The sequence below is a fragment of the Pithys albifrons genome, chromosome 6 (genome assembly GCF_047495875.1).
Source record: "Pithys albifrons albifrons isolate INPA30051 chromosome 6, PitAlb_v1, whole genome shotgun sequence".
NCBI classification, from domain to species: Eukaryota; Metazoa; Chordata; class Aves; order Passeriformes; family Thamnophilidae; genus Pithys; species Pithys albifrons.
The window spans coordinates 10,128,308-10,148,616 of record NC_092463.1 but is presented as its reverse complement, the minus strand read 5'-3'; the positions used below and the strand labels follow the sequence as shown (position 1 = coordinate 10,148,616).

At 44.5% G+C, this 20,309-nt stretch overlaps 1 protein-coding gene across 1 annotated transcript in view; it reads left to right on the top strand.

The window, feature by feature from the left end:
- The first annotated feature begins 997 nt into the window (after positions 1 to 997).
- KIF26A (kinesin family member 26A) overlaps positions 998 to 20,309 on the top strand; it is a 99,589-nt gene continuing 80,277 nt past the window's right edge. Inside the window, exons 1-2 of the mRNA XM_071557413.1 lie at positions 998 to 1,283; positions 1,479 to 1,724. Of these exons, the coding sequence (XP_071413514.1) occupies positions 1,230 to 1,283; positions 1,479 to 1,724 (300 nt within the window). The 5' untranslated portion in view covers positions 998 to 1,229. The remainder of the gene's footprint in view (positions 1,284 to 1,478; positions 1,725 to 20,309) is intronic.

The window sequence follows — 20,309 nt, the reverse complement described above, 5'->3', positions numbered from 1 at the left end:
AGGGGATTTGTTTTTCCTCCCATTTATATGCATTTCCCCACTCTTTGTGCTCGGCGCTGCTCACTCCGCCGCAGGCCCTGCTCCACGGTTCAGTGTCACCAGCACCCACCCGCGCGGTGGCGGGGAAACGGCCAAGGAGGCGTGTTGGCATCGCCGGGGGAAGCCGCCGGCGCAGCCCCGCAGGGCTCTAGCTCCGGCTCCGTCCCGTGCGGGAGCGGCGGCGCCGGCAGGTGGCGCTGTGGTCACAGGGACGGCGCCGAGCTCCCCGGGCACGGCCCGGCCCGGCGCGGCCACCCTGGCACCGGCACCCGCGGGGGCGCGACAGACAGCGGCTCGTACTCCGCTCTCTGGGGGGAAAATAGCTAAAAAAGGGGGGAAGTGCTAAATATACGAGCCGGAGCGGCAGCCAAGTAGACAATTAGCTGCGAACGTTAATTTCTCCATCTGTCAGGTCAATTCTCACGTGTAGGAGCATCCCCTCGCGCCCGCCGAGCGCCTGGGGAGCTGTGCCCCGCGGCACTGCGCATCTGCCCACGAACCGGGGAGCACCGTACCCCAACCCGCTCAGGAGGGCACCAGCCGCAGGGCGGAGTGGGGGGAGCGCGCCCAGCCCGGACCCTCGACCTGCACTGGCGGCTGTTCCGCACCCACAGTGCCGCTTTCTTGTCCCCGCGCTCCGCAGTGGAACCCGCAACCTCCGCCCGGCCTTTTTCTCCCCACTTCCGAGGAACTTGGGTATTGGAGTGTGAACAGGGCAACGACTTATGTCACACTGGATTTGGGACTCTCCCGTACGGTCACAGTGAAATGGCATCTTTCGCCCTCCACCGCTATCCCTATCCCAAACCTAAACCCAAAACGCAGCCCGCCCCGGCAGAGGCTCCCCCGCCCCGCTTACCCCACCTCATCCGCCCCCGCCCAGCCCCTCCTCCCTTGCCCTTCGAGCACTTTTCCAGCTTTTTTTTGCCGACGTGCTCCCGCGTTCTGGGTCCTTCTCCGTGCCGCCGTGGGGAGCTCACTCCTCCTCCCTCTCCCATCCCAAACTTCACTCCCGTCTCAACATGGGAGGCAGCATCACCTAGAGCGGCGGCCTGGGCGGCGGGGAACGGGCGCGATCAGTATTGGCACCCCCGACCCCTGCCCGCCATGGGCGCCCCGGGCTGGCCGCGCCGCCGGGCACCTCACCGCCCGCACTAGCGCAGCGGGGCAGGGGCGCATCCCCCGCTATCATGATCGCGGCCGCCGTCAGGAAGGGTCTGGGACCTGAGCCCCGGGCACCGGGGGTAAGTTGTGACAACACTCCTCCCCACGGTTGAGCTCTTTTCTCCCTTTTTTTTAGTTCCCCCAGTTTTCTTTTTTTGTTTGTTTGTTTGTTTTCTTTTTGGGTTTTTTCCCGTTTTTGTGTTTCCCCCGGGAAGGCGTGGGGGGAGCCGTGTTGCCTCCGCGTCCCGCGTTGCTGAGCTGTGCTGTCTCCGCAGGTGGCGGAGGGGAACGCGCCGCGGGAGCTCTCCCCTCGGAAGAGGCCGCCGGCCGCCGCCGAGGAGGAGCGCTGCGCCAGCCGCCCGCCGCCCGAGGGCGCGGGGGCCGCCGCGGGGGCCGAGCCGCGGCCGCTGGAGCGGGCGGCGGCCGGGGGCTGGTGCCGGAGCTGCCAGGCGCAGCTGGCCGAGCTGAGGAGGCAGGCGGCCCGGCTCGCCGCCGGCAGCTGCCCGCCCAACGCCCCGCCGGTAAGTGCGCCCGCGCCGCGCTGGGAATGCGGGGGGTGCGGTATGCGGGAGCCTGGCCCCCGGCCTGGATATGGGGTCAGAGGTACATCCCCACGGATTTGGGAAGGGAGCGTGACGCCAAAGCCGGCGATTTCCAACTCAGGACGGTTCTTCAAAAGTTCAACGATTTTCCGTCACCGACTTTATCAAAAAGCGAAACTGTGCGGCAGGACGGTCACCCGCTGTTGCAGCGACCGGCTGCCAGGAATAGTTAAAATAGGGAGTTTGGGCAGTGGAGGGAGAGAGCAGAGGAGCGGCTGTGCGGGAGCCGTCTGGGACGCGTCCTCGGAGCCGCCTCAGAGCTCGGGTGCTGGGGGAGCTCCTTGTGCCTCTCCGCAAGACCCTGTGCCGTCCAGGCCTGCGGACACTGCCCCGAGGATGCCGGCTCGGTGCTGCAACTGGGCTTTGCCTTCATCTTTCCTAAGAGTAGCTGCTGGTGGCAGCAGTTCGGCTCCTCCTTCCGAGAAGCCCATAAAGTGCAGCTGAGAATCACACACTCGTGTTTGTGGCGCTGGAGGAAACTGAGTGGGATGATTTTGCTGTGCTTTCGCCCTCTGGGCACTTGAACATACCTGCCTGGCTGATGGGCTCACTCCTGTCTTTAATGTCCCTTGGGCGAGCACTGGCTGTGCCATTTCCCTCCAGTTTATGCTTCACGATGGCACTTCGTATCTGGTAGGGAACAGAGAAAGTGCATGTGGATGCCAGAGGTTGCCTCTAACACAGGTGCAGCTTCATTTGCATATATTATAATTCCTTCTCATGTTTATTTTCTGTGTATCAAAGGCCATTATTATCCTTGTCCCTTTTCCTTCAGTCAAAGCAGGTGAAGCAAAACTTTTGAAAGGTGGCCCAGGTGAAAAAATACAGTCTTGACACAGAATCTTGTCTAGACATCTGAAGAGATCCTGAGGATCAGCTAATGGGGCAAAATGCAACAGAAAACCCTGAGATTCTGTTTCAGGACATACAAAACGTGTGTTGGGTTTTTGATAACATTTGGAAGTAATGTATTGTTTTCTAAACAATGCTTATCTGGATGGTTGCAAGAATGGGGGGGAGGGTCTGAAGAGGAAGCCAAACCCTACTGACCTTCATTTTCATTCAAAGAGTTCCTGTATGATCTACAGAATTCCCATTGAATCTAAATATAGTTTTGTTTGGAAGTACATTGTGGAGCAGTGTCCGAATGCACAGTGAGGTTTGCATTTTCAGACTGGATCCAAAGCCCTTTGAGATCACCAGGAGTCTCCCCATTGACTTGCTGGGTTTGGAGCAGGCTTTTATTTCTGCGGTGTGAAAGGTCACGTATCTTATCTCATTGGATTCAGGACTGCTGGACCTTTTGTTTTCTGGATTGCTGCAAACGGTGGAAAGTTTAATTTCACTTGTGAAGTGCCTGCGATAGCCTCCTTCAGCAAGGAGCACAGAAACCCCTGTTCCCATTGTTGGGGTGGGACTCTGCCATAAAGCATTGTGTCTTATCTGGGAGCGGATCTCTGCCATGGGAAAAAAAATTTGCCAGTTCAGGAGAGTCTGGGGCCCTCCAGCAGGTGTTCAGGTGAGGAGACCTGTGAGCAAAGGCCTGTTTGTGTGGTCTCCTTTTCCTGCAAGTCTCAGGGGACTTCCTTGATACAACACTTGATGATGGGTAAATTAATCCCCCTTTTCTGCAGGGTTTCAAAGCATGCCTAGGAACGTAATAAAATAGTAGTCATCACAGTGTCAGAACCTTGACAAACCTGAGCACAGAGTAACAGATACCTGGAGTTTACTCATTGTGTAGCATACACTAGTGTTTTATGTTTGAAATTTTATAAAAACTCTATTCTCTGATGCTTGTGAGACCTGTAACCTAATTGCAAAGCTGAGACCTCCACTAATCCTGGTGTAGTGAGCAGCTCCTCAGGAAGGAAGATACAATAAACAGTCATACTTACTGCCTTCTGAGCGTGAAGTAGGTTAGCAGGAGATAACAGTCAGGGGTTTGGCTACTCAGCTGCTGTGAATTGGCCTTGCAGTGGGAATCTGATGCAATATGCTGGCAGGGTGAGTCCTGTGTAATGTTTGTGCCAAAAAACCAGCTTGCTCGATTCCCCTCCCTCCACTTTCTTGTTTAATTATATAACAAGACATCTGAAAAAGCAGCTCCTCTCTGTAAGAGTTTCGTGCCCATACAATGCAAGTCCAAAGTTTCTCACAAGAGCTTCTGATGCACTGGCAAACTAAGCAACTACTGGATGAGTAAACACCAGAAGGCTACTGCTTGGAGCATGCTGTTCTCAAAGGATTTACCTCCTTTGCCATAATAATTAAGAGATCTTTCAGCACAGATTCAGAAAGATTTCCACACCTGGCTGAAAACCCTTTGGAAAGGTGGGTGGGTGCCTCAGAGATGAAAGAAGGGCTAGTTTCCTGCTGTTGATATCTTTCCTCATGAAAGAGAGGAGGTGTATTCTCATGCGTGGGGCAGCTGACAAGGAATTGAATTCACATTAGAATAAAAAGCCAACATACTGTTTGCAGTCTTCAGGGATAACAAATCTAATTGCTTGAGAGGGCTATGATTCATACAGTTTATATGTTGCTGTCCTTTCAATTAGATGTATTTAAAATATATAAATAATTTAAAGTTTCGGTGTGCAGATGATGTGCATTGATTGCAGAATATTGTTAGTTGTTTGTGTCTCTTCAAAGTCCTCCAAATCTCTGTGGACAGCTGATAAAAAGATACTCCTCTTTGCTTATGTTAAAACTCTTTTAACAGTCTCCCAAGTACAAGATTTACTGCACCCTACACTCTCAATTCCCCTCGTTTTACTCCTGCTGCCTTTACACTTTGTCACCACAGTGAGGCCTGTGTGTGAATCAACATGTGATTTTCATCAAGCATGAATGGAAATGAGCAAAGTTTAATTTGAAGTTATTCCAAATTAGCGTTTTGGCATTGCAGTATCAGCATCAGTTGTTGGGTCATGTACTGAAGTAATGTAGGAGGGAAAAACAAGGTGCCTTGGTTTATCCTTAATTAAAAGTTTTGCAGGCTGTGTCCCTGGGGAGTTGGTAATGGGATACAGGATCTCCTACTACCAGAATTCTGGCTGGAGTGGAGAGCAGGTTGCTGTGCCTGGAAGTTGTTTCTGTTGGCAGCTGTGGGACAATCCAGGGGAAATGAGTTGGTGGTCTGTGTCTCGCTCCCAGCTGGCAAATAGCCTTGTCACAAAACCACCACAACAATTACCACTAATTGGCATCACTGTTGGCAGTTTCACAGGAGAGGCTGAGGACTAAATGGGATGTAGATTAAATTAGTAATAATAATACTTAGAACCTAAAATCTTCACAGTGCTTCACAAATGCTAATTAATCAGTTTGTGTGATGCTCCTGTTAGGTAAAACCTAAATATGCAGTCTTTTCTAAAGAAGTATATGTCGAAAGGAGGTGTGTGCTTCCAAAAGGAAGGGGACAGGGAGGGACTATTTATCATGAGAGATGTGCACTTGTAGCTGCATTACTGGAAGTAAACTCTGTGCTGCCTCTGGTGCAGGCAATAACTTTATGAATATACAGTACTGTAAAATGGTTTTAGCTAATCCCTTATGAGCAGAGGAAGAAAGCTCTCTTGGTGTGAGGAACACACACATGGATGCAACTACATCCACAGAAGGGTTTTATACTGATGTAAATATTTGGTTCTAGAAAAGTAGTAATTGTACCCAGCATACTGAAATAAAATATCTTTTTTATCAGTACCAAGGGGAGGCCAAGACCAGTGGAAGTTCATTTTGGAAGTGTTTTTCCCAGCCCGTGGATTCAGACACACTATTTCACTTCTCCCTAGCCACCCTCATCCCCAGCCCTACTAATTGGAAGAGTTTATATTGTACCTATTGCCAGAGGCAACTTTAAGCAGGATAGAAGCATTCATATTGCATTGTAGCTTGAGTTCAGGAGGTTCTTACTGTCTAAGTTTTTAAAAGCTTCTTTTCTTTCCTGTTTTATTGTTTTGTTTTTTCTTTTTGCCCCTATTGAATTATATGCATTGTGTGTTACATGAGACACACCACTGAATGGCTTCCAAGGGCCTGAAGGACAAGGAAGTGAGTGTGGCTCTTTATTGCTGGTGGGGTGTACATGTTATTCTCAAATACCTAAAAATCTCTGTATTCCCAGTTGCCCAGGTAAGCTATGGCTGAGTACAAAGGAGCACTCTGCCAGCCCTTGTCTGCAGAGAGTCTTATGACCAGGACAGGTCATGCTGTGGTTGCTAGAGAACCATGAATCATTCAAGGGAGCTAAGAAAGTCCTATAGGCTTTAGATCTGCTGTTTATATGGATGTGTATTACTTGTGCAAATGCCAGGCTGTGCTGCTAGACTGAACTCCTATCACTCTTCCTTCTGATCAAAGTGATGGTCTCTTGGTGGCACACCTGTATGTGCTGCTGATTGCATCACCTGAAGGGAAGATGAAGAACAAAGTTTTGGGAGGGGCGTACTCTTTTCTATGGGTTTCTCCTGTATGTTAAATAACCCCCACATGTTTCCATGAGCAGCAAACTAAGGGAGGAGGGTTTGTTCACTGCATTTGTTCTCCTCATCCTTCTGCATTAATCCCAGCTGTTCCCTCCTTGTCCCAGAAGACTGCAGCTGCCCACCCACAGTTTGGTTGACAGTAAGCTAGTACATTGACATCTGGCTTCTGCCAAACAACTAATAACATGTGGCTCCTGCCCAATTTCTATCATAGGCAGTCTGTGGAAGTTGTAGGAACTTGTTCTGGGCTTTCTACCTCAGTTTCAGATCACTTGACAGGTTCAAAAGCTGTTAAGGAGGCCTGGCAGTAAGGAGGATGGAAGGAGGGGCAGTGCAGCTGTTCTTATTGCTTTGGAAAACTGGGCTGAGAGGACAGGCATGGGATTGAGGACTGTAGTTTTAATGTGTGAGAGTCAGGTATGCTTTGATATTCCCACTGTGGCCACTCTGATGCCATGGTATCTGCAGAAGTAGTGACAAGGAATGCTCATGTGATCTCTGACTGCCAGTACCTGTATTCTCACTGTGGTGTGCACTATTGGTTGCTCAAGAAGCCTGTGCTGCCTGTGGACCTGGGAGAGGGCTCTGTGTCCTCAGTGCTTGCCTGCAGGCTTATGCTTCCCAGAAAGAGCAAGGATTTAGAGTATATGGGGACTTCTTACAACATTTGAGGTGCATGTGGAATAGGTCTAAACTTTTACAAGCAATACCTGTCTTCATTGAGTTTTCCTTTTATGCCTATTGTTTTCTATTATGTGTCAGCTCTTACTACTGAGTATCATGGTCACCTGGAATTTGGGAGTCATGATGGTGAGGCTGCTGGCCTTGGCTAAGTTTGGGGTCCTGTTACCTGAGGACTCCTTTTATTTTCATGGGATGTCTTTCTGCAACTGGACTGATATAGATAAGGGGAATTGAGTGGGAGAGCTGTCTTTTACAGATTGCTCTCTAGAGGAGTCGAATTTTCATATCTCTTTACAAGCACTAAATGCACCTTAAAATGTTCTATATTTAACATTCAAAAATGTGTAAGTGGAAAAGTAATGTCTTAGTTAATAACTATGAAACTATGGGGCATTTTTTTTAAGATGCGCATTTAACATTTAATTTTGTGAGAGAGACTCTTGCAGAGACTTGGCTGTGGAGTGCTTCAGGCAATGGTCTCAGATGTGGATTTCAGGTACGAGTGCAGTCTCATAATAGGGTTAGTGATAGCACAGTGTCAAATGTGTTGACACGAGCAATTACCTTGTTTCAGTCAGTCCAGGAGTCCCTGTGTGATATGAGAGGCTGTGGAAACTAATTGTATTGAGTTTGCTTTAGACATTTAGAATTTTCAAGCATGCTCTTTTAAAATACAGGTGAATGGGATTATCTTGCAGTTCAGATGCTGGAGACAAGAGAGCTTCTCGCTGGGGTAGTCAGGGGATTGCACAATTAACTGAAGGTACTTTGGTCTCCTGGATAGCTGAGTATTGCTCTGGCTCTTTCTCTAGCTAATTCCTTCAGCACCCTGACCTATTAGGGAAAAGGGAGGAAACATATAAACCATTTCAGAATCCCAGGGGGTGGAAAAGAGCATCTGCTCCTAACATCTGAGGTTACTTTGAACCTGTTGAAATATGTAGTAGCTGCTTTATTGTTTTTGCCAAGAGTTTCCACCTACAGTGATCCCAACCTCTGCCTTGTTAACAGTGAGGTTGTTGGAGGCAGTAGTCATCCTCCTCTTCCTTAGCTCAGAGCAGCTGATAGTGGCTGCTGCTCTGGACCTGGCACTGCAGGGTATAGGAGTGGAGATGACTGAAACCACCAAGAGGTGCTTTTTTTCCCCCCAAGACCAGGATCACCCACTGTGTTTAGAGTTGCTCTAAATGTCTCCTGCTGCTTGGGTACCCCACCACAGCTGCCCTCTGTGGGCCTGAATTGTACTTCCCACAGTGAAGATGCTAGTGTAGAGAAGAGCCACCAGTTAGTCCCTGGGTTTTCAGCTGGCAGATGAACATTTTTTTTGTGAAAAGTGAAGAGAGATTTTGCATCATCCTATTTAGATGAGGAGAATCAATCTGGAAGCATGTGCATGTTTTGTGGAAGATTTTTATGTGCCAGTGCTATTGCCTTTCTCAGGATTGGATTACCTTGAGGAACCTGATCTATTTGGATATTGCTCATGCTGAGTATGGCAGGCAGCTATCCAGTTGGGAGTATTGTATCCGCTTTTTATTATGCACTGGAAATCAATGGAATTTAATTTGTCTGGATTTGTCTCCTTGTTGTCTGACTTCAGACCTGCTGCACTGGAATAACTATTTTGTGTTTACATGTCCAGTGTATCCTGAAATGGAAGACATCATTAGGAAGATGGGAGTCTTGTCTGTTGCTGGCTGAGCTTGTGATCAAGAACTGTCTGACTTTTTATACAAGTGTCTACTAATTTTATACAGATGAGTAGCTTATGGGAGAAAACTTGGGCCTTATTTCCAGAAGAATCATGCCTCCTTCTCCCTTTGTTAACAGGAGGGATTATGTCCCATAGTAGAGATACAAGACCTGAGTTAATCCCTAGATCTGTCACCAACTGTGAATTTGAGCAAGCTGTTTAATATCCTTGTGCTTAATTTCTCCATTGCTCAGCAAAGAAAAATGCTTCCATCTTTTGTCCATTTCCAGTAAAAACTTTTTTTTTTGGTGGTGGTAACTCTCTCTTATGTGGGGATTGAGCATCGTCAACTGCTGTTCTTAATTGAGCTGACTGTTCCTGTAACATGCATAATAAGGAAGAATACACAGGGACACAGGAAACAACAGGCTCTGGGACTTTAAACTGAACTTTAAGGTCGAGTGTTGAGGAGGGGATTCTGGAATTGGGGTCACTGCAACAGTAGAAACATCACACAAAGCCAGGGACTTCAGATAAACCTTAAAGATAGTAACAGATAGTCCTGAAAATCTGCCACTTCACCATGAGTGGAGTGGTGAGTCTGTGGAAGGGGTCTGAAGGTGCTGTGGTTTACGTCCAGTCAAAGTGGAGCTTCATTAAATAGCAGGTATTAGATCAGCTCAGGGAGCAAGGGTTAGAGCTATGCTGGTGGTATCTAAAAAGGGTGTATCTGCATACTGCACTGTGCCTCCCTGTGATGAAGCTGGAAAGCTGCCTTGTGGAACTTTGGTGTGGCCATGTAAATAGAAAACTCTTCAGTGGCTTCAGTTCCTTGTACTGCTGTTGAAGTTTATATCAAAGTGTATTACTTATTAGTTTTTCCTTAAAAGTGTTTTATTTTTAAATGGAAAGAAAGGTAAATTTTATAGGGGAACAAAAGAGGAAAGTTTCAAATTGTTCTTTGAGTCATTTTGGAATATGGTGGGAATCTGTCACTTTGCAGGAGTAATTTATTCTTCTCTAGGATAAGTTAAAGTGAATGTAAACCTTTGGTGTATAGTTCTTTGGACTGACTGCTTTGAAGTTGCATGAGCTTTTAAGATGTAGCTGGCAGATGTTCATTTTCATGCTGGAGAAAGAATGTTAGTATAAATATATCCACCTATTTTAGGCATCATAATGCCATTGTTGCGTGCTTGTTTTATCACTAAGGATCTGACTGCTGTATACATCACCCTACTGTACAATGAATCAGTGAAATCTCAACACTTACTCACAAAAAGAGGCTTAGGTGAGTACATCTATCCTTCTTTGAGTCGAGTCTTAAAATTCTTCTTTGATCAGCATTCCTGAGTTTGGCAAGCTGCTCCAGATTTCAGCTGGAGTTGGGCTGGCATTACCATATGTCAATACCTCTGCAAGATTGGTTGGAACACCGGACAGCTGCCAGAAAATGATCAATTTTCATTTAGCAAATTTTCCCCTGATGTTGCTGAGGGATTTTACAGTGCTGGGTGACTGGGATGGGAAGCCCTCTGTACAAAACTGAAATGTGATACTTCTGGCTAGGCTGGGCATTTACTGGCTTTCAGCAAGAATGGTGAAAGCAAGGCATTAGTCCTAGTTCTCACAGCATTCCAAAGGTTATGTTTAAATGTGTTTCCCGTTTTACTGTTGTTACAGTGTGGTTTGTGTTGCTGTCTGTGTGTATATATTGATCAGTGCTGATTATACTGTTAATGGGCAGTGTTTGGCTTTGTGGTTTAAGTCATTTGGGAAGTTAGATGTACTCGGTTTGTATTGTACTCTTTTTTATTGCCTTGTGTTGTTCTTACTGTATTGTATGTTGTAGCATATATTTACTCATTTTGGCATTGCTGCTTGTCTCCTGGATCTCAGAGTACAGCAGTTTCCTACAGCTTTATCAAGTAAGAATTTGTTTGCAGAGTTTTCCTGCTGCTTTTGCATCCTATGTCGTTCCCAAATAGTTCAGGGGTGGTGGCTATGCCCAGGTTGCATTATGGGGCCCTCCTCAGAGTGCTGCTGCTGAGTGTTTTGGAGGAGATGAGGCTGCCAAAGTGATTGAGATCAGTGGCACTTTGCTGGAGCGGTGGCGCATATCCAATTCCCAACCCAAAACAGGGCAGCAGTTGCCGTCTCCAGACCATGAGCTCTCTCTGGGGACTCTGTGGAATCTGACGGTCTTTACAACTGTCAGAAACACGAAGGCAAACAAGTTGCTTGTACAGTCAGGAAATGTGGCCATCCTTGTTTCAATTGCTTTACTACTTTTGGGTCATCTGTAAAGGGTTTCTGTACTGCTTTGTGTTGCATGGTGAAAGCATTGTGCTTTTCTTTGTAGCTTCTGTGTCCTCTTTGAGTGCACCTGGATAAAATATGCTGGTGTTGCCACAAACCCTCTAACACCAAATTATTAGTGTGGAGTGTGAAAGCAACTGCTTATACCTACTGCCCAACTGCAGCCAGTCTGTAGTGACTAATGGCACAGTTCCTAGGAGGGCTTAGTGGCTGAGGGGAGAACCCTGTTAACATGCTCTGTGCTTCATCTGTGGAGTGCTTGGTAGATGTTGGTGTGGAAGTGGCTCCAGGAGCCAAGGCCACTGCCAGGCCTGAGTGACCAGTCACCAGCCCAGACTGGGAGCATGAAATGGCCTGTTTTCATGCAAATAAATGATTTTCCGCTGCAAATAGCTAAAGTGTTCAGCAGGTGAAGCTTTACAAATGATGCCAGAGCACCTGCCATTGAAGTGATTGATGGAAAGGTGGGGACATAGTTGAGAGAGCTAATCCATGGCAGCCAGGACAGGAGTATTTTGCTTCCCATGTGGTGAATGTGCTTAAGATAGGTGTAAAGAGTATGCCATTGTCTGCCAGTGTTGGACTGTGTGTTGTGTTGACACAGCAGCAGAGTTGTGTTAGAGTTTTGGCCTGCATTTACTAAGTGATCACTGAGCATTAGGAAAAGAGATATTTTGATGACCTGGGTATTATTTGAGAAGTGTTACCCACGTTGTAGCAATGAATCACTTATGTGTTGAACACGTGTATGCTTGCTTGTACGGAGACCTGGCTGCTCCACTGTGACAATGAGTGCACCAACAACAGAGGGAAAACTGAGTTGAATCTCTAATGTGAGCCTCACTTAATCCCCACACATGTGCCATAACATTGTCTGTGTCATGAGGAAGAGTGGTGTTCCTATACTGCTGCGTAGCCCTGGGCCATTTGGTCCCAAGGAAGCAGTCATTAATGCTGAGAAACAAATTTGCTTACAAAATTTAGCCTTCAAAGGATGGAGGTTGAGGGACAAGTGTCTTTGCCACTGTTATTTCTGGACAATGTGGGTGCTGCTTTTCTGATCGGTGAGCCGTAGATGGAAGAAATGGTTTGTCTCAAATACTCTTTCTAGAAGTAGTGCCTTAGCCTTAATATGACCTATAGGTGCTGCAGAGCTTTTGTAAGCTATCTTGAAAACTATGCTGTGGGTGAAACATGGACCAGGATTTGACCTGTAACTATTTTACCTGTAGCTTGAAATACAAAATTAAACCCAGAATCTGTAGTTAAAATGTTCAGGTGTTAGTCTAACTTGTGTAACTGTAAACTGTGAACTATTTTTCTGTCTTTCTCTGAAGATTTTGTTGCAAAGGCAGGCAAATACATTTGACGTTCTTCCAACAAGCCCTCACAAGGGTAATTTTGTGTGGATGATTGAGTGGCATGGAAACACTGTAAGATATTGTCCTTTTGTGGATTTTATAAAGAGGAGATACAGTTGAAGTAATTTATGATATGCACAGTAACTCAGCAGTCTGCTGAGAGAGCTTCTTTCAGCAATTACCTGTGAGAATAAAGTAAAAAGCATTTATTATTGATATTCACATTCTACATATTAAGAAATATTTCTTTTGATATTGTTGAATTTTTATTTGTAGGCTCCAAAGGAGTGTAGAGTAAGACAAATGTGTTTGAGGAAAAAATATGAGTTAATATGCTAAGTTTACATATTTTTCATTTGATGGATTTATGGTTTTTAATTACACCTTCATGTCTTGCACTGGAATCCCTGGGGGCCCTTTCTGAATTTCATACTTGTACTCTTATACATAAGTGATCCTTTAACTTGCCACCTCGTGCAGTCTTACTGCTGCTTGACTGACCTCTGGTAAAGTTACTTGTTATTCAAGTTTAAAATCTGAGACCTCCATAAAGAGCTAAATTAATAGAAAAATACTTGAGTGATTGAGAATTTCTCATCCTGACATGTTGTGAAACACAGGCTGTGAACGGGTTTCTGTGATTTTTGCGTGGGAGGGTGCACTTTGTGCTCAGCATTTGCTCAGTTGATCATGAGTAGCAACACCCTGGCCTCAGCCTTACTGGCTCCCTGAGGGCAGTTTGGCAGTGGAAAGTAGTCATGTCTTTGGTAACGACCCTTTGGGGAGCCATGACTGGGTTCAGGGAAGAGTATTTTCATCAATATATCATCGTGAATTTGGCTGTGCATCTCTCTGCTTCTGTCTTTGGTTACATATGATGCTGGATTTTAATTTTGTATCAGTTTGCATTGTGGTTCTTTTATTGTCAGTGGAATTAAAAATGTGTTAACAGGTGGAAAATGAAGCCTGTTGGCTCTGTGTAGTTTCAGTTGATTTACACAGGTGAATTGAAGAAAAAGCCAGACAGCAGAACTGGGTCAATATCTGTATTCCAAATCTGTCTCTCTGTGTGGGTATCATTACCTCTGCCTGCTTTTTTCTAGCATATCCTCTTCATTTCACTGTTCAGGGGAAACATAATTACCTGTTTATGTGTATATGTCTGGAAATAGTGCCAAGATCTGTTTGTTCTAACTAAGAAATAGCCTCTTATTGGAGAGGCAAACAACTCAGGCTGATAATATTCAGGCTTTTCAAAAGAAACTTGCTTTGGGACTGAGTAAGCATGAACATTCAGGCATAACTTGAGCCCCCTTTCTCAGATTTGTACTGTGTGTCCTTTTACTATTCGGGTCATGGCTGCTCATAAGCACACGCAGCTCAAGAGCAAAATAGCTCTGATATGTGCTGTAAGAATGTAGTTGGGTTTCAGCTTCTTATTGTCAAGTCTTTTGATAACATGAAAGATGTGTTATACACAGGGCTGTTTTTTCTGACTTACCCTGAGTTCTTCACTGAGCATTTTATTCCTGTGGGAGGGCTTGCCTCTTGTAGAGATTGTGTGCAATGAGAAGTGTGGAGTAGGTAGTTAAAGAACTGCAATGCAGAACAAACACTTGACCCTGGGAAGTGAACACAAGTGAGACCACAAAGGCATTGTCCTCTGAGGCGACACATCTCTACTTTTCAGTTTTTGTAGTTTCTCTTTTAATTTCTTGTACTAGAAGGGACCCACAAGGATCATCAAAGTCCAACTCCTGGCCCTGCACAAGACCACCTCAAGAATCCCACCACACTAGTCCAGGCTCAAATCTGATTTTTCTGTCTTCTTGTCACTGGAGCAACAGTTCTGTTTGCTAATTTTGGGAAATAGTCCATGGCATTTCCTCCTTTCTAAAGGCTGTGCTTGTGCTTTCTTTGAGAAGGCTGTCTCACCAATGATACACAAATGGTTCATCTGCTGCTAAAGGAGTGAGCTGAAAAATGTCTGTGATGGTTTGGTAAGAAAAAAATATAAATCCACTGTGTGACAAATGTACTTCTTTCTATACCTAAACCAGATTTCTGAAGTTTATGCAAGAGCAAAGAGTTAAGGTAATCTTGATTTTACAGAGGGGTTAGTTAAACCCAGAGTTTTGTAGCTCAGCTGAGTACAATACAGGAGTGACATCACTGAGAGATTAGAATAAGCTTTGTTATCTTCAAAGACTGTTTACTTAATGGTTGAAGAATCACTGTGTTTGTAGATAGAGGTAGGAAATGTCCTCGGGCAGGTAGGATCTGATAGCATTACACAGAGCAGTAGTGTTTCTCCTCAAGCATCCCTTCATTGCTCTGTGCTGCACCCAACCTGCTGGCTGCCACTGCTTTTGTATACACAACCGCTACCGAGGTCTTTAAGAGACTGCCAAGGTAATTTTGGATGCTAACCACTGAACTCAGGCAGTATCCTTAGCTTTTGGGTTATTTCTTCCATTTCCTGGTGAGTTTGACCCTATATAGGTTAACTATATCTACAGTTTGTAGCCTTTGGCTTGTGTTTTCATTGTCTGCCTACAATTTTGTTTGAAATAATTTTCAGGGAAGGTGTTCTTGCAGGTTAGCTTCTGAAAGCCTCCCCTGAGTTACTGTGTCTGTTTGTGGAACAGTGGGGAGGGAAAGGAGAAGGGAACAGAACCAAATGTGCTGTCTCTCAGTGCTGGGCAATAAGCAGCCTGTCCTGCTGCATGATATGGTGGGTACAGGGCCCATGTCATTCTGCAGCCTCTTCTGGGAAACACCTTCTGTCTGGGGAACGAGTCCTCTGGATAGATAACCCTGTCTGACACTCAAATCATGTAACAACCTGAGGAATCAACTTCTACCAATCCCGGAACAGTATCACTTATATTTTTCCTACATATATACATCTATAAGTTTTCCTTAAAATATCAGCTGAAGCTATTTTAAAAATCTCAGATCTGAGTTCTGAGGATAGTTATCTATCCTTGGGTATTTTGGCTATTGCTTGTTATCACATGAAAGACAGTTTGGATTTGAGTTTTTGGAGGATTCTTGTGCACCTCTTGGGTCTTTTCTGCAGAGTTCCTTTTGACAGTGAATACTGAGATACATGTCCCGCATGCAAATATTTAGCAATTCCTCTTTTTTTCCTCATGAAAATATTTGTGTAAAAATGGTCTTGAAAGCAAACTTTTGCCTCATTGGCATTTTTTCTTAAAGACAAAATATAGTTACAGTGTTCCAGGCAGATATATTTTTGTTCCCAGCTGTTTTGAATGCTCATTTGATCTTAAGCCTTTGTTCAATCCCGTCCTATGTCATTAATGACTCTGGAGTAAGTAGGTGTGCAGAGCCGGAGGAAATCCTGTTTTATATGTTCCTATTCTAGGAGAGCCTCAGAAAGACTAACAATAATTCTGCTTGATGAGGTAATGGGTAAACATAGTAAGAAATAAAATGTGCTTATTCCTTACTGAAGCAGAAAAATAGCTTATGAAGCATAATATTGCCTTTGATAAGTGTAGATAATCTGACCTGCTTCAGTCTGTGGATTAAGACATTAACTGGGGAAGGTGAAACGGCTTCTCATAAAGAACCAGTCCCTCTGGTTGTAAAAGAGGTGTCAGCAAATGTTAATGAGAATTAAAAAGAAGTAGGGGCCCAGTCATAACCCAGCAGAGTCACTTGAAAGGCTTGCGTTGCCTTCAGCGGTCAGTTAATTCCCACCTGAGGTGGAGGGTTGCATTGCTCAGTTTAGTGTTACTGTGACTCTGTTGTGGGTGCTGGTTCCAGTCAAAGGGGTGGGTGATGCACAGCAAAGCTCTGCTGGAGCCTTGGGTTTGTATGTGCTCTCTGCATGGTCCTTTCAAGATGCTGTGGGAAAAGAAAATGGGAGCATCCCCCAGCTTTTCTTTCCCTCTGCTGAACAAGTGAAGTTTGATAGAAGTGTTTGTTTTCAAGAGGAACCGGTGTTCTTGTATGAATTTCTTTACCAAATTCTTGAGGAAGTTAGGGCTGGATTTAAAGCTTTTGATCTTGGTCAGTAGATGGATAGCAGACAGAAAAACAGGATGGAATTTTGTTGACTTTTCTTTTTTGAGAAGAAAATGTAAAATGTTGTAGTTTTGCTGTCAGCCAGCTTCCACATCAGCATGTGTGAATACAGTGGAAACATCTGAACTCCAGCCCACTCACACTGTGCTGCAGGCTTCACTTGGGAGCCAGGGCAATTCAGCTAGTATTACAGTTTTAGATAAGCTTACCCCATTTAGCATAAGCATTTTGATCAGCATGTGATTACTGACTAGTGAGTTCCATGCATATACATCAGAGCCTTCATGCTGGTGTTCCCTGTATTTGCACTGGTTTTATGTGTGTATGTACTTCAACTGCATTTCTAATCCCTCTCTACCTTCATCTTTTTGACTGTGAAACAGCAGTGATCCCTTTTCTTTGAATGAGCGGGCAGAATCATACTTGTGACATGTTTTAAGACCACTTAGAAGATATAAACTTATTTAAGTGTCAATGATTTATCTTCTTTTGCTTTATTTGATTCCTTAAATGTCAGCCACTCTGAACAGTTCCTGGATTTTCCTGCTTTATATGGGAAGTCTCAGTTTATGAGATTGCAGCTGGTGTGCTGAAAGCATCATTCCCTTAAGAATTTAATGTGTGGTATGTTTAGCTGGGAAAAAAGCCCCATGACAGTTACCCTTTTGTTTTTGTTTTCTTTTTCCCTGAAAAGTTGTTGCTTTGCCTTGATGGTTTAATGGTGAAAGAATGCTGCAGTGTTGCTAAGCTGTGCAATGCCTTTCAGGTAGTGAGTGGTATCTGAGGAATGAGAGAGATCCCATGGGAATAACTGGCTGGCACTAGGTTGACCTAAGCTGGCGGGTCTATACATAGTCCTGATTGCTGCCTGCCAAAAGAGCATCTGATGCAGACAGCTTCTGGGTGTGTGACCCCTTTTGGTATGGGGTGTGTGTGGGCATGTGCCTTCCTACCTATTTGGTTGGTGTGCCTACTTCCAGTGCTTCCTGCTCTCCCCTGCTCTTGGAAAAGGCTCCTGACTTCAGGAGACCTTGTCCTAGGTGGAGGGAGCTGTTGGACCCCTGATGGCAGGAGGGAACTGGGATATCTGTGCTTGTCTTCTGTAGAGGAGCATCTGATCATGGCTCCCTTATGCAGCCAGTGCTTCTTGGTGGAGTATTTAGGGGAAAGGACGGAAGGGGTAAACACGTATTTGACAGCACAGGTTTGTAAATGCCTGGTGGGAAGTGCAAAGGGGAGGTTGCCTGGACTATCTCCTTCTAGACCCCTATAACTGTGTTATTGTCTCCAAGAAGGGCCAGTAGAAAGGATGGAAACCATCCATTAACTACCACTTTCCAGAAACACTTGAGATCAGTCTTCTGAGTATGTATCATCTCTCCTGTATCTTGCTTGTTTCAGGTTATGTTGTGATGGCAGTCCTGATCATTATCTCACATTAATTTTCTAGAGCATGATGTATGTGGATACACCTACTGCACTCAGAGATTTCACTGCAAGATTAGAGACATGTTTAGGAAATTAGTAATGAGAGAAAAACACATAATTAAAAATGATATCAGTTTGGAAGCTCATCCATCTTCAGCCAGCTTGCTGGAAGAGAAAGGAGTCTTACACAATGTTTCTTGGTGGGAAAATGCATTTGGCTTTCTCCATTTTAAACAGGAAGGAACTATTTAAATGACAGACTTACAATAGTAATCGGGGGAATTTACTTGAGAACGCTGGATCACATATTGTAGTTGCATAATGTCACAGTAACCCTGTGTAAAGTTAAGGCAGATCTCATTGTATTTGTTTACTTTTCATGATGCCTTCAGGTACTTTTTAAAACTTATTTGGACCCTTTATAAAGTGATTAGGTCATTGTACAGAAAACATCATTCGTATTTCGAGGTAGCCAGATTTATGTATGCCGTAATATTATGAGGATGCACACTTAACAATTCATTTGTTTTCTGAGATACACAATTTTATGTGAAATGTCTTAAATTCAGAATCTGCAACAGAATTTTAGCTCTTCATCCCCAATGACCATTATAAAATTGCCATATGCCTAAAAATGTGCTTACCACAACTGCAGTTGTTCAGACTGTAAATTTCCTCTCATTTTGTAGTGGGATTCTTAGTTTAGAATAATTTTATTATTTACCAGTAGGAGAAACACCATTTGGTCATCTATGGTTCATTATAAAATGCAGTAACTTTTAAGCATTTCAAACAGTACACATGCTTTATTTGAGTTTTTATGCCATTTTTCATGAACAGTTAACAGCACCTTGTTGTCATTTTTGTCATGATACATCCATAAACTCAATTATCTTTCTCTTTGGTCCAACTTGCAAACACACAGAAAGCCTAAGCAGATGTCAGAGCAATAACCAGGTGCACATTGTAGTACTTTGTAAACTTTTAATTGCTGCGGGGATGTTTCCTAGTTAATGACTCTGTTTATTAAGCACTCCTGTCTTTTGTGTCTTATTCAGGAGTGTACCTTGCATATGGTATTTTCAGGCTGAGGCTGGCTGGTTTATCTGGTGACAGAATATCCTTACAGAAAGATGTGCTTTTTCAGTTATGATGTTTGTAGTGTAGTTGGCAAAACTGCTGAATTGCTTGTGGTGGAGTGTCCTGTGTAATTTATGATTTTTGATAAAATCATTAGGTGCTTTAAAGTCGCAAGTTTGAGAGGGTCTAGGTCCCTTACAATCTAAAGGATTCTGTGATCTTTGGGTAGATGTGTTAATGGTGGCTGTTGAGAGATCATGAGTGTTGTTATCCGGGAGAATGGACAGTAGGTGAGGATGGTGTGGCCAAAATGACTTACCAAAGATCAGTTCTTGATGGTGCTTTGAGCAGGGAACCATTAGTTGGTGGCCAAGAGACCCCTTGTGTCTGTGAGCTGGAGGTCAGCAACAGTGGTGGAGAGTTTGGGCAGCTTCCTGGTATTCCCTGTGGTGCTTACCCATGGAGAACCAGCCTTCCTGGAGAGGTGTGAGGGAAAGCACAGTCTTGACAGCCACCTTTGTTTCTGTGATGTTGTGCACGAATGGGGAGATACAGATATGGTCTGAGGATGTCTCATGCATGTTGGCATCTCCCTTTCCCTTTGAAAGCAAGTTGTTAAATGGGAGCGTCCTCAGTTACAGAGTTTTGCTCCCCAGATCATTACATCCAAAAGATATTCCCATGTACATCTCATGAGATACAAAGTACAACACAAATTTAAGAGAAGGAATTGTATTCAAGATATAATGTTTCCAGTTGCTCTCTAGTCACTGCCTGGAAGCAATGGCACAGTGCGAAAAGGAGACCCTGGGTTCATGCCCCTGTGCAGACCTGCAGATTTGTACCCAGACCAGGCCAGGGAGCCAGAAGTGGGTAATTTATGAGATATAATATGTATTGATGAAACAGTGAGAAAGTATATATTTTCCTAGGAATTAAATAATTGCTTCCTTGATGAAAAGACCCAACATCTGGCTCTCGTGTTTCATGTATTTTGTCATGTAGATATAACTGTTTGCTTTGTTCCTGCAGTAATGTTAACTTACTAATGTATGAAGCTGTTTCCAGGTCAGTGAAAAACTGCATATAAATCTTTATTACATGTACTAGATTGTCTTTAACTCTTTATAAGATATAATTAGTGTCCAGTAATCATATTGCGGTGCTGTTTCTGTGATTACACTGGTAGTGTGCAGTGCAATTCTGATTTTATAGAGTGAAGCTAATGTTAGCTTCATTAAAATGAAGGTCAAACATCAGCCAGTGTTGTTGGCCAGTTAATTTTCTCACCTTTCTGCTACCCAGTTTCATTGCCTCCTGCAATTCTGAGATGTGAGGGACAGCCATCAAGCGTCTTCTGATTAAAAAGCTGTGATCTTTAATATGTGGT